The 15,095-nt window shown below is 39.0% G+C and overlaps 2 protein-coding genes across 2 annotated transcripts in view; both read left to right on the forward strand.

Annotated features, from left to right (window-relative positions):
• Positions 1 to 3,692, forward strand: part of LOC101848204 (stabilin-2) — a gene marked incomplete at its 5' end in the record, with an annotated part of 5,743 nt that extends 2,051 nt beyond the window's left edge. The window contains 4 exon segments of the mRNA XM_035969851.1: positions 427 to 489; positions 1,746 to 1,859; positions 3,118 to 3,252; positions 3,651 to 3,692. Of these exon segments, the coding sequence (XP_035825744.1) occupies positions 427 to 489; positions 1,746 to 1,859; positions 3,118 to 3,252; positions 3,651 to 3,692 (354 nt within the window).
• A 676-nt stretch (positions 3,693 to 4,368) lies between these two features.
• LOC101848434 (stabilin-2) overlaps positions 4,369 to 15,095 on the forward strand; it is a gene marked incomplete at both ends in the record, with an annotated part of 110,080 nt that continues 99,353 nt past the window's right edge. The window contains 4 exon segments of the mRNA XM_013082691.1: positions 4,369 to 4,482; positions 5,596 to 5,655; positions 7,015 to 7,107; positions 13,665 to 13,751. Of these exon segments, the coding sequence (XP_012938145.1) occupies positions 4,438 to 4,482; positions 5,596 to 5,655; positions 7,015 to 7,107; positions 13,665 to 13,751 (285 nt within the window).

Below are 15,095 nucleotides of genomic sequence, written 5' to 3' on the forward strand. Positions count from 1 at the left end.
CTCTCTCTCTCTCTCTCTCTCTCTCTCTCTCTCTCTCTCTCTCTCTCTCTCCCTCCCTCTCTTATCTAATTTCTCAACCCGTCCTATCTAATCCCTTTCTCTGCTGCATCATCTGTTCGTAAATGTTTCGTTCCTTCTTTCTTGTATTTCTTTGTCCCACTGTCTGTATAATTTACTTTCCTTTTTCCCTCCTCGTCTCAACGTAGTTGAAATCAACTCAACACGAGTCAATGCTGCCTGTTTCCAATAATGGTCTAAATTCCAAAGAAATTACTATTCATGTTAAGGCCAAGCATGTTTGGAGCTCAGAACATGTCCAGGATTTAGTGTAAGAACAATGTTTGATATCGTCCCGAGACAGACTTTTATACTCATGTCGACTCTAACGGCTTTACTCACTGTTTCTTTTTATTCGTCTTCTCACAGAGAAGCGCTTTGGACTTGATCAAATTAGAAGCAAAGTACAACCGGCTACAGACTCTCGTTACGGTGAGTGGTGGCAACAGCATCTGTGTCATAACGCTGTGGAATCAGGCGCACGCGAATTGTTGAGCATTGGAGCATTGGAATTGTATTAAATCTTGTTTACCTGTCTTGCTTTAAATGAAAAAAAACCCTTCTATTTGGAATAAAAGTTGAGATATTTGTGATTAAAGGAGGTAGGCGTCGCCTGATGTTGAAGATACAATTAGCGAGAAAATGTCTGCTAAAGGTTTGTGACTTTCCAAGCTGGAGTGTCCATGAAAACTTCAAAATTACATTTTTTATGCCTTTGATCAACATTTTAAAGTAAAATTCACCAAGACGTATGTTTTTTAATGGACATGAAAGTGGTAGAGCCTAAATGAACATTCGAAAAAATTGCCCGAAGGCCAGAAAAATGCCGCTTTCCTTGATTTCATATTTTGACGAGCGCCTGAGTTCACCAGGAAACAACATCTTTTATGTCGGCAAGCTATACAAAAGCAAAATGTTCCAGGGGAGAGAATAGACTATTTCATAATTTTACAAATTGCAATAAATACATAATATTATGCGTTACGACGTGGTGGAATCAGGCTTGTAGAGTTATTTGTATCATCTTAAAGCTTGTTCGTTTATCTTGCCTTGGATGGAAAAAGTCCTTTTATCTTGAATACAAGTTGAGATATTTTTCAATAAAGGATTTGGGGGTCACCTGGTTTCAGAGGTAAAATTAGTGAGAAAATGGCCACCAAAGTTCGCTTATTTCTTTGCTTGAGAGTCCATGGAAACAAAAAAATTTTACATTTTTTGTATCTTTAATCAACGTTTTTCAGTAAAATCCACACAGAAATGTCTTATTCAATGAGCATGAAAGGTATTTAGTAAAAAAAAATAATTAAAAAATTGGATAATAATTAACAAACCTGCAGAAAAATGCCAGATCTTCACTTTGATTATTTTGAGGAGCGCCTGATTTCACCACGCTGCCTCACATATGTCTCGTATATCAAGGCTGTATCAATTCAATCTTTTTCCCAATTCCCGCGTAGAAGTTGCACCTATTTTGGTCTGTAATATCTAGACTTCAGAAAATTGCCAATGAAATCATATAGGGATGAAATTTGTGTTTCTTGACCCAAACTGGTCACCGTGAAGCCCAGAATACTTAATTTAGAACAAACAAAAATTTCAACTGTACATAATATCCCTAAAGTGGATTGCTTGCGACAGCAATGATATCATCAGTGCATTCAGGTTTTCAATTATATATTTTTGCACAGGCCTCAGGAATGGAAGACATCTTTGACAACCCCAACACCACGGTATTTGCCCCTGAAAACAGCGCCTGGGACGCCTTACCTACAGGGACGATGGATTACTTTACTCAAGATCAGGTTAGAAGAAAAAAATCTTTGTCCTTGTTGTTATTGTTTTTGTTGTTGTTGGTGGTGGTGGTGGTGGTGGTGCTGCTGCTGCTGCTGCTGCTGTTGTTGTTGTTGTTGTTGTTGTTGTTGTTGTTGTTGTTGTTGTTGTTGTTGTTGTTGTTGTTGACGTTATTGATGAGGGTGATGAGATTCATTTTCGTGTCATATTATGTCATCATCATCATCATCATCATCATCATCATCATCATCATCATCATCATCATCTCTATTACCTGTATTACTACTACTACTACTACTGCTACTACTACTACTACTACTACTACTACTACTATTACTACTACTACTACTACTACTACTACTACTACTACTACCTCAACAACTACTACTGCTACTACTACTGCTACTACTACTCTACAACAACAACAACAACTACTACTACTACTACTACTACTACTACTACTACTACTACTACTACTACTACTACTACTACTACTACTACTACTACTACTACTACTACTACTACTACTACTACTATGTTGACGACATCATGTTGCAAAGGGTTGAAAAACAAAACTTAAAATCATTAATCCGGCGCCGTTTCTAACTCCTCCCCCCCCCCCTTCTTCCTTCCCTCTCTATGTGCATATCTGCTGCCCGTCTGCATGTCAGCTTCTATATCTCCATTGCTCTTTTTCTGTGTGTTTGTGTTTCCTTCACAGCCTATCTCCCCCTCTCCCCCTCACCCTCTCTCTCCCTCCCCCCTCTCTCTCCCCCTCTATCTATCTATCTATCTATCTATCTATCTATCTATCTATCTATCTATCTATCTATCTATCTATCTATCTATCTATCTATCTATCCTATCTATCTATCTATCTATCTCTCTCATTCCATTTACTCTGCCTTTATCTCTGCCTATATGTATCTCACCCTACACCCCTCCTCCCGCCATCCAGCCACTAGGCGCCCCTTCTCAAACACCTTCTCCTACTTAACTTCTTCTCCATTTGTGGGTGATTGGCGAGAGCTCTGGTGTTTTTTGCTCCTTCTTTCCTATCAAACATCTAACATCCTTATCCTTCCTTCTTCTTTTCTTTCTATACTACTCTCCCGTAATACTTCTTCGGCAATTATATGACCAATTCGTGTTTCAAGTACCGTAAAACTCTTGTTAAAACTAAAACTCTGCTTCTTGATAGGAGGGGACGTAAACCTTTTACAACAACATTTACTTAGTTTCTCACTTGACAATGAACAATTTCCACAGGAAGGCAAAGAGAAGCTGCAAACGATTCTTATGCACCACGTGGTGCCGCAGAAAGTGGGCGTGACTAGTCTGATAAATACGCAGAAATTGAAGACCTTGGCAGATACCAACTTTGCCATCAAAGTCAATGAACAGGTGAGTACCGTATCACTTCGTTTTGTGAGAGAACCCCTTCCCGTTTCTCAACTTACCCTGCTCTCCCTTACCACGGCCCCTTTTTCTCCTTTCCAACTCTCCCACCCCACATCCACCCCCAAACAAAGAAAAGAAAGAAATGAAAAGACGAATCATCAGACAGACATCGGCGATCATGGCTCTACAATCATTCTTTGGCTCGGATGCTCATAAATAAGCCTTATTATCCTGATCTATCCCTGCCACCCATCTGTTAAGGCACTCCGAGCAGGTTGCTCTGTCCCTATCCCTGCCCAGCTTCTTTTCAATTTTGTCAGTGAGAGCTAGATGTTTAAGGCCTTTATGTCTACTCTGATGTCCCAAAAACTGAATTGTCTTTTCCTGATTGTTTTTATCAGCGAGCAGCCGGTGTGGGCTGCTTCAAGTACTACCACATTTGATTTCTTGTCCTTTCAAGATATTCTCGGCAGTCTCCTGAGAAACCACATTTCTGCTGCTTCTATTTTAACTACTGTCTTTGGTGATTGTCCTGCATTCACAGCCATATAGAATGGTTGGCCATATATAGTATTACAGAACTTTCATTTTGATAGTCATTGAGATACAATTTTTCAGGGTTGGGCTCATTTTATTGAAAAGACAAATAGTGAATAGAACTAAAAGCAAATCAATGGATCAACGAATTAATCAATAGATCATTAATAAAAAATAAAATAAACCAATACTCTTGTAACAATAAATGTTTATGTAAGTAATACGTTATTTTGAGCATTCCAATGTCTAACCGCTTCCAAGTGACTATTTTCGTGCTGGTTTTGAAAAAAGATAAGAAAGAGGATGGAAAGCATGGAGGAAGGCGGTGAAAGGGGAAAGAAGAGGTTCTCTGAAATGCCATAATGTTCGTCTATTAGGGAGAAAATTCATACGAAAAAATAACCTATTCCTTAATTATCCTTTTTCTCCTCCCCGTTCACTTCCGTCGACCCCATCTTCTTCCTTCTCCTCCTCCTCCTCCCCTCCTCCTCCTCCTCCTCCTCCTCCTCCTCTTCTTCTTCTTCTTCTTCTTCTTCTTCTTCTTCTTCTTCTTCTTCTTCTTCGTACAGCTTGAACAAAGACAACATCCCCTGCAGCACCGGTTTCTACCACCACGTAGACGCTGTCCTTGTGCCAGACATCATAGACCAGATGCTTCCCCACAGATGTACCCAGATACTCGAGAAAGAGGTTCTGGTGAGTGAGTGAGAACATTTTTGAGGTTTTCTATCATGTTATGACTATTTTGTTTTCTATTGTTTTGTTTTTGATTTCCTTGGTGTGACCATTATTTCATTTATTTTTATATTTTATTATTTTTAAAAATTTTACTTTTATCTATTTTTAATTATTTAGTTGCTTATTTATAATAATAATAATTTTTTTGTGGGGGGAGGGGAGTAGGAGGTATAGCTTTGTTTTCTTTCTTCTTAAATGCGCTCACGACCTTATGCAGTTTCGAGAGACATAAAACTCTAACTAAAGTGAAAAGGAAAACAACATTGAGGGGGTGAGGGGTAGTTTCTTTGTTGTTGTTGTTTTGTTGTTGTTGTTTTGTTTCGTTTTTTGTTTGTTTGTTTGTTTGTTTGTTGTTTTTTGTGTTGTTGTTTTTTGGGGGGGATGGGGGTTCTTACTGATTAATCACCATCCCCATTTCCTTTTCCTTCAACTTCTACTAACAAATCAATCGCTTTAATATTTACATAGTAATTTTATGTCACCACTGAAATCTGATTTGGTTGAGTCAAACAATATGACAGACAGACAGACAGCACAAATAGATAGATAGATAGATAGATAGATAGATATGGTTTGCAGTCCTCTGGAATTGTCGATCTTTTACACCTCTAACTATATTCTATTGAAGCAATCTATTACTGGTAAACTTTGTTCATGATCTGGCTGACCAATTAATTTTTTTTAAAAACAAATTTACTGCATATATTTGTGCCACGACACTCGTCATTTTTTAACATAAAGAGTTATTGTAATTTATCACATCTAACAGTACAGGGTGTTCTATGTCTTGCTTTTGGTGGAAAAAATACTCATCTATCTTGAGTAGAAGCTGAGATATGTGTGACTGGAAAAGGTTGGGGGGTCGCTTGGTGTCAGAGGTAAAATTTGCTTTTCATTTGGTTCCTTTGATCAACTTTTTTCCAGAAAAATCCACACAGGAATGTGTTTTTACATGGACATTAAGTCGAAAACAGAGCAAAACAGGCAGGAAAATGTTGCTTTCTTTGATTTCATTATTTTGAAGAGCGTCTGATTTTACCCAATGCCACAAGTTTGCTTTATTCTAAACAGGGTCGATGTGGAGTCTGTGGATCCCCGAAAAGGTGTCCAAAGAACTCGGATGTACCAACGGTACGATATTTTTTCTCAAACGCGCGCGAGTGCACACACACACACACACACACACACACACACACACACACACACACACACACACACACACACACACACACGAACGTACATATACATGCACACACACGTGCGTGCGAACACGCCCGCTCATAAACACACGACACACTCAAGCATGCGCGTGTGCACACGTGGACAAACATGGACATGCAACTATTAACTGCGCAGACTTGTATACATAAGCAGGAAAATATGTAATATATTTCTGTTATCTAAGTTATTTATACCCTGTGCCCTTTGGGTAATAGGTTCTGTAACACAAACCGATCGCCCGACTCGCGGCCTTGAAAACAAACGCGTTTGTTTGTTGAAGGTCATTGTCGGCTTCGTTGGGTTTGTGCCACGATGGTCCCTTTTCGCCCTCAATCTAGGTAACCCCGTCTACCAAACCGAACCAAACCAAACTGATCGTGCCAATGTGCATTGGGTACAAGACGAGTTGCTCGTGTTCCTCAATCGTCCAGGAGATCTCGTAGAACTGTCGCATGCAATAAGGCGAGGGACCACGCAAGACGATCACACTAGAATTATTAAGTTATATCTACTCAGTACCAAGTTTTGGGAAATTTTACGGGGGGAAAACATTTGAGAAACTCACACCCTGTCAAGTTTTTTTAACGCATAATATCTTCCGAATAATCTTACGATTTTGAAGGAGCAAATAGAACTGTTGGTTTCTGACCTCATGGTCTTAGTAACTCAAAACGGGCAAAAATGTCAGGTAGAACTTTGTAATTCTTGGGTAGTCAAGTCACTTGAGAATGTGACACTGATTTTGCCAGACGTAGACGTCTGAAGCTGTGTGTCGAGGGGAAGGGTGCACATTTTTTCAGCATTTGCTAAGATCGAAGAAAAGTAACTCCTGTTCTAATTTTATATTCTCTCCTTCAAATTGTTGTGTTTGAGAGGAGTCTCATTTTGCACAGACTTGTTGTTTTAGGTGTTGCACATTTCATTATTGCTCAATGAAATTGAAAGACTCAATTTAACTTTCCTTTATGTTTCCGGTTATGTTTCACTTTTCTTCTTTTTTCTTTGTTGCTTTCTTTTAGCTTTGGTTGGGTGTTACATTGACAATATTACAATCAAACAAAATGTATTTTGTTGCGATTTCTATTGATTCCTAAATTTTTTGTTCTGTTTTGTCATTACTGTGGGGGTTTTCCCCCTTTATTCCGGGATACTCTGTGCATTTTTTACTTCGTTTATACTTATTAACATTCGTTTAAAAATAATCATGTTCAGTATTCAAAATTATCAATGACATTAATTGTAAGAATCTTTTTCTACAACTGTACACAGACGAAGCAGAAAAGTTGCAGCTACTGGGCACGCAGATATGGACGGCCCAAAAGGATGCGAGGATGTGCCAAAATTTGCACCAGAGAAGTCAAGGTCAGTTCTACTTTCGGGTCATCTATTATTAATGTTTTATGTATAATAATGATCCTTTATTTCCGATTGGTCTAGAATTGCCAAATAATCACAAAAAGTTCCAACCTACGGTCAAAGGGACATGATTCAATTCAAGAAAAAAAGTAAACCTTTGAATCTTATGCTTGCTTCCCCTGGTTACTATTCAACCATTCTGATAGCAACCCCTCCACTGCGACGGCGACGTTGAACTCCCGTCTCCTCGAACATGCCTGTGTGCTTTGAGTGACCGTATTTCAGGCCACTCTTAACGTACATGTATTTTTAATGTGTTAGAGTCAGATGATGCAGAATCTATTTAGTTTTGAATGTGTACGATGCATAGATGGGTAGTGCAAGGCTTTAACCCTTTCATTGCCTGTAGTGCGGTCAAAAACGTGAGACGTCCTGATATATCTCTTTAACAGGTGAACTAATGTCATATACTTTGCACAGCAGTTTGTATCAATTTGTCTTAATTTAATCATATGTTTCCACTAAAATTGAGGCAAGATTTTAAAAACTTTTCTTTATAAATTTATATAAAATACCACACATCCCCATCACGTGGAAAATGGGTTTGTTCACACCACTTCCTGCTTCTCACACGCATTTTGCTTACAATGTGACATACCTCAGAATGTATTTCTTGAAGCAAGTTTTGCCACTAAAAAGTGTCGTTGGCTAGCGGTGACGTATCGTTCACCTCAGAACGACAAAGTTCTATCTGACGTTTTGGCCGCTTTCAGTTATGAGAACATGAGGTCCGAAATCAAATGCTCTATCTGCTCTATCAAAATCGTACGATAGCTCTGAGTCGTTATTAAAATATTCAACAATTGCATTTTTTAAAAAGCTTGAAATATTGTGAAACTCAACATTTTTGTCTCTAAACTTCTCAAAACCAGATACTGAGCAGATATAACTTTGTAATTTTGAGGTAACGATACGTCACCGCTAACCAATGACACTTTTTAGTGGCAAACCTTGCTTCAAGAAATACATTTTATAGTAGACAGCTTCTCTCACTAAAGGTTCCCAAATCATGCGTTCGATAAGCATAATGTCGCACTTAGAAAAAAAATGACGGACTTGCTTTTTAAAAGTAGTCCCAGCTATACTTACTTACTTTTTATTTTTTCATCCTCTGTTGTCGTTAAGCGTCTAGGGGAGATGCAGTTTTCTATGGTAGGCCTTCCCCGCAGCTCTTTCAATTGTGATGTTATGTTTTCTTAGGGTTTCCTTGACACCCTCAATCCACCTTTTGCGTGGCCTTCCTCTTCCTCTATAGCCTGAGTGCTTGGTGTTGTAGGCTCTCGAGGCTGGCTGGTCAGGTGACATGCGTAAGAGGTGGCCAAACCATTTTATCCTCTGTCTTTCTATGTAACGCAGGCAGGACTCAGTGCCGATAGCTGCTCTCACTTCTTCATTTCACTGCCTGTCTCGTCTTGTGATGTTAAGGGTTTTGCGGAGAAATTTCATTTCGCATGTGGTGATTTTGCTTTCATGGGTTTTTCATAAGGTCCAGGTCTGGCACTGATAACATAATGTTGGTATGAATATTGAGGTGATAAGCTGTCTCTTAGTGTCCATGGAGACGTTTGGATGAGATACGAGGGGTACGAGTTGGTAGGTGACAGCGTTGACTTTTTGAGTTCGCATTTCTATTTCTCTGTCTATGGACCCGTTTTCAGAAAAAGTGCTGCCAAGATATTTAAACTCCTTCACATGTTTCAGTTGTTTACAATTGACATGGATGTGCAGGCTTCGGCTCACTTTCATAACTTCTGTTTTTGATGTGCTTATTTTCATGTTGAATTTCTCACAGGTGTTGTTGAGTTCGGTAGTGTGATTTTGGAGGCTTTCTTGGTCATGATGAATAGACATTGGTCGTCTGCGAACAGAAATTCATTTAGGCTTTCTGGGCTTTAGTTTGCTTCTTGCGTTATTGTGTCCATATATATCTTATAAACAGGAGGGGAGATAGAACGCATCCCTGTCGTACTCCAGATCTTACTTTGGACCAGTCTGTATTGCCTTCCTTCGTTCTTACTGAGCTTCTGCAGTTGGTATATAGAGCTCTGACATTATCTAACATTTGTCCTCTGACGCTATACTTTTCGAGTGTCTTCCAGAGTTGCATGGCGTCAGAGGACAAATGTTAGATCATGTCAGAGCTCTATATACCAACTGCAGAAGCTCAGTAAGAACGAAGGAAGGCAATACAGACTGGTATGTTCTAGTATCATAGCTCATATAAGCTGGCAATCCCAGCTACAAACCCTCTATAATTTGTAGAAACCACCCACCGGAATTTCTAATTAGTATTTATTAAGGAGTTTTTTAGAATACAACTAAATAGTGTTTACAAAATTATTGATCTGTTAAGACAAATTGATACAAGATATTGTGCAAAGGTTGGAAAGTTTATGTTTGATAGTTTAGGAAATATTTGACAGTAAATTGCGCCATGAAAACTTTCCCACGAATGTACCTAAAAGTAACCTTCCTGGTGTTTTTGGTCAATACTTTAGAGACAAGATATCCACGATTAGGAAAAAATGGACACGACTACCCATAAACTACCATGTTTTGAAACATTTTCTGGGGTAATCTTTGTACGTGTAACACAAGAAGATGTAAGATCAACCATAATGTCATCACCCACTAAAACATGCAGTCTTGATCCCATTCCAACACCTCTGCTCATCACACATCTTGATAGTGTCATTGGATTTATAACTTCCATCATTAATGAGTCTCTTCAGTCTGGAGTAGTACCATCACTCTTTAAGCATGCTTTGGTTATTCCCCTTCTCAAAAAATCAAATCTTTCCCCGGAGGAGCTCAAGAATTTCAGACCTGTCTCTAACCTTCCCTTTTTATCAAAAATCTTGGAGAAAGTTGTTTTGGTTCAATAGAAGAATCATTTAAAAGAAAACAATTTATATGAGTTATATCAATCTGCCTATCGACAATTTCATAACACAGAAACTGCGCTATTGAAAGTATATAACGACCTCTTGTGTGAGGCGGATGAGACAAAATATAAATTCTTTCTCTTCTTGATCTTAGTGCTGCCTTTGACAATATAGATCACACTATTCTTATTGAACGATTGTTCAACACGTTTGGCCTGTCTGGCAGGGTTCTTGACTGGTTCAGGTCCTACCTGATTGGCCGTACCCAATCTGCGGTTGTGCACATCTCTCTTTCGTCAATTTTTAAGCTAGACTTTGGAGTGCCTCAAGATTCAGTATTGGGTCCAATCTTGTATCCATTATATACACAGCCGCTTGGAGCTTTGGTTAGAAAGCACAATATCAATTATCACATGTACGCTGACGATACACAGTTATATAAATCTGTTCCACCATCAGATGTTAAAACCTTGATCACTTGATGACATAAAAAAGCCCACCTTGCTCAGTCAGTTTGGAACTCTCTTCCCCAACCCTTGAGACATACAACATCTGAGTCTAAATTTTTAAAATCTTTAAAGACACATTTAATGACATCCTTTTTATGTCAGTAGATTCATGTTCAATACAATGTTATCTAAATGACCATGTATCCATTTATGTATTTTGTGAATTGCAGTGTGTATATTATTTTATGCTCATTTCGTGACGATTTGTAAGCGTGTGCGTGTGGTAAGCAAGAAGATGTGTGTGTGTGTGTGTGTGTGTGTGTGTGTGTGTGTGTGTGTGTGTGTGTGTGTGTGTGTGTGTTTGGCGTACATTTGTGTGCACATGTGTATATATATGTGTGTGTGTGTGTGTTTGTGTGTGTATGAGTGTGTGTATTTGTGTGTGTGTATGTGTTGCGTGTGTGAATATTGTTCTAGAGCTGTGTTTACACGGGAGTGGGCGCTATAGAAATGATCTTCATTATTATTATTATGAATTTTTGACCGCACTATACTATGACGTCAACATACAGAGCGAACTTTTTGTGCTCCTTATAGTTTCTTTCAGATTGCCGGGAAAAAATTATATATTCAGATGAAGAGTAATATCAAAGATAGTACATAAAAAGATGGTCCACTCAGCCAAAAAAAGTGTCCGCCGGAAGTCCGCTCTTCGCTTCAGAGGGCGCTGCACTCTGTTTTGAAGCTCTGTTACGTTTCTCCAGAAGAATAGGAATAGCGCCTCCTTGCGTGCGCAGATCGATTGCTGTTTATCAGCTGTTCGGGTTCGTTCAGTGCGGCGTTTTAGTTTTCTTTTAGTTTAATGACTCTCGCCTTTCATTCTAGAGTCAATTTAAACGAAGAAAACAGTCACCCCTTCCTCCAGAAGAGGTTTTTTGTCCGCGTAACCATTTTTAAAAAGCGTTCTTCCGAAATTTGAATTTTTATTTATTCAAAAACTTGTTAGTTTCACTTTGATATTTTTAACACAAGTAGGGTAACTCAGCTCGCAAAGGGTGGTGCGCATTTGCGAAGAGGGCGCCATCGAATATTGAGGACACTTTTTTAATTGACTCAAAGAGAGGAGTGGACTCTCTTTTTATGCAGACTCTTTGGTAATATCCAACACCGAAGAATGCCGTAAAATGTCCTAAAAGGAAAACCTAGTCCAAAATTTGATTAGTTGTTGTTTCTACGCTACGGTTGTTCGTTTTTCCCTGTCTCTGTTTTGGTTTCATTTGGTTTGTTGTTCAAAACACATGAAGATCTATGCAAAAATTCTTTGCATGTCTGCTATTTATATGAGCTATGGTACTAGAACATACCAATATAAATTATGTCGACAACAATCAGAAAAATTAAAGATTTCGGGAAGGCTTGTAAATGAATGGTCACCGTATTCTCTCGACTTGAACCACCTCAAATTAAATCCTTTGGGGTTTCTCGACAGAATATACGGAAACAGCCCATAAACAATCGAAGTGTTGAAACTGAATGTTGAACAGGGTGTCCAATGAATCCACATAAAAACGTGCTACAAAGTTATTCAAAATTTCCACCAGCGTATTTGAGCTTGTCTGGAAAGGAAACATGGTCAACACCTGGAGAAACCAGTTTGAATAACCACCACCTCCCTGAGTTCATTTGGCAATGTCAATTTTAGGTAAATGCGTACTCAGATGCGCAAAAACATTCTATTCATGATTGTTAAGGAGGGGGGGGGGGCTACACCCCCAAAGTCAAGATTCGGCTCAAAATTATGGAATTGGAGTTGTAGGCATTTTTAGCTTTCTCAGTCTCTCCTACAACTATTTCATTGCATAAGAACCCCACAAAACCGTATTTTTTCCCATACCGGGCATGTTTGTCACCGCCATTTCCTCATAAAGTCATTTTTTTTCTTTATCGGCCGTTTTCTCAAAATGCGACTTTTCTCTATACTTTTTTTAATAACGCCACCATTTTTCATCCAATCTTCATGAAATTTTCACAGAATGAAGAGAAGAGGTAATACAAAAACTGTGCTTGTTGAATTTTTGATATATGGAATAGATTTTTGTTGGTGGTGTCTGGAGTATGGATTTTCACGGATTTTTTGCAAACTTGAATGCTACCTCAGGAAAAATTCATTAAAAATTTTCTAATTCGTTTAGGAAAAAAACAACAGACAAATTTTTAGATCTAATGTTCGTCAACACGCATGCAAAAAAAAAAAAACCAATCAATTTCCATGAGTGGTAAATGCGGTATTCATTACGTAAGACATGTCAACAAAATCCAATATGGCCGCCGTATCCATGGAAACGAAACTTTTTCTCAAATTTGATTGCGGATTTTAAGACTCCTTACTATGCTTGTTATATGTGTGAAATGTGGTAAAATTCGGTCCAGTAATAAGCGAGATAGCCTTCAGGTGTAGCCCCCCCCCCCCCTTAAGAAGTTCGAAGGTTTTGTGTTTCCGTCAATGTTGGTGGTTGAACATTTTCAACTCGTTTTTTCTTGAACAAAAATTACCAGCTCCAGACTGACAAATTGGACGTTTCCTTTTATAAATCATTATTTGTGAGGCAGCGTTGTGGAATCAGGCTCCCGTCAAAATAATCAAAGTGAAGAAACTTGCATTTTTTCGCAGGTTTGTGAATTGTTATCAAATTTCTGGGGTTTTTTGCTCAACACCTTTCATGCCCTTTAAAGAACTCATTTCTTTGTGGATTTTTCTCAAAAACGTGATTAAAGTCACAAAAAATGTAAATTTTCAGTTATCACGGACTCTTAAGCTACGGAAATAACTAGTCTTTGGCGGCCATTCTCTCACTTATTTTGCCTCTGAAAACAGGTGGCCCCCATCTCCTTCTTTCGCAAATATCTAAACTTGTATTCAAGGTAAATGATTATTTTTTTTCATCCAAAGAAAGACAAGTGAAGAAGCTTTAAGGTGATACCAATAACTCTACATTGACGACAGCCTGATTCCACTACGCTGCCTCACATTTATTACAAGTTCAATTGAAATTGATCGAAAGATGACCAAGTTGTTGCATTTAAATGAATGGGTCCTCTTTTATTCAGACACCTGCAATCTAACTGAGACATTTACTTAATCTCACGACTTGATGGTTTCTTCACACAGGTTCCCAAGTGCTGTGAGGGTTTTCACGGTATTGACTGTATACCCTGCCCCGGTGGTTTCAAAAATCCCTGCAACGGTCAAGGAAAGGTATGAACACGCACACACACACACACACACACACACACACACACACACACACACACACACACCTTACTCACACACTCTTACACACTGCAAAACACACATACAAACACACAAACACGCACACACACGCACACACACACACACACACACACACACACACTCACACACACACAATACGTAGACCCACATGTAAATAACAGTATTTGTGTGTGCGTTTGTCTGTGTGTGTTTGTGTGAGTGTGTGTGTGTGTGCACGCACGTGAGTCTGTGTGCGCGTTCGGGCGCATGTGCATGTGTGTGTGTATACGTATGTATGTGTGTGTGTCTGTGTGTGTGTGTGTGTGTGTGTGTGTGTGTGTGTGTCTGTGTGCGTGTGTGCGCGCGCGGTGTTCGTGCGTACGTGTGTTCCTATTTTTTAATCACATAATCATGTTTAACAAATGTCGCCTTTTTCTTCCATTTCTTGTCAATCTGTCCATGTTTGCCAGTGGGCTTCAATTACTGCTGAACTCCTTCCTTTATTCCAGTTTTTAAAACAGTTTGATTTTAAAAAACGGAATCATGTTTACGGACTTGAGTAAACGTCATTTCCTGGAAGCCTCATTATGTTCTTCAGGACTCTGGTTGGCTTGCAGACACCTCCTTACTCATTACATGCTATTCCGGTGCAAAACTTTTTTTTAAAGTCTTTTTCTTTTTTTCGGCAAACGATTTGTCTGCGTGTTCATATTTTCCTCATGGCTGCTTGCTGTCTCGTTGCCTAGTGAGGAACCTGACAAGCATCAAGGAGTTCAGGACTCAAATTCTAAAGAGCTTTTATTAATTTTCCTGTCTTTCTAAACTTAATTTTCCTCTGAGCCTGGCATTTTGTAGTGGGGTCAAGTCTAGACAACCCCTCCCCCTCCCTCAAGAAAAAAAGAATGAAAGTAAGAAACAAAGAAGAAAGAAAGAATAATAGAATATTACAAAATAATATCGCCCGAATATAGTATCTCTTTTGTGTGTAGCTACGTGTTGTGTCAAACGATTTTTAGGTTGTTTTTTTTAAAGCGTAATTTGCTTTGTCATAACCATTTAATTTAGTGCCTGGGAGAGGGGGGGGGGTCGGTGGCAGGAGCAGCAATGAGTCCAGCAGAAATACCGGAGAAAAGCAAAGTAAAAGAACGTTTATGTGCAGTCCTCCAACCACTCAGGAGTTGGATTTTTATCTTCAGCAAAAGCACAAAACATTCACAGTGATAGATCTCTCGAAATGGATACGTTTTCTGCCTCAACGTCTCGACGTCACCGTTCATCAACTATATTTAGGCGGCAGAAGGTATGGGAAGGGTGTAGAGCGGGGGGGGG

The sequence above is a fragment of the Aplysia californica genome, unplaced genomic scaffold (assembly GCF_000002075.1).
Source record: "Aplysia californica isolate F4 #8 unplaced genomic scaffold, AplCal3.0 scaffold00188, whole genome shotgun sequence".
In the NCBI taxonomy this organism is placed as follows: Eukaryota; Metazoa; Mollusca; class Gastropoda; order Aplysiida; family Aplysiidae; genus Aplysia; species Aplysia californica.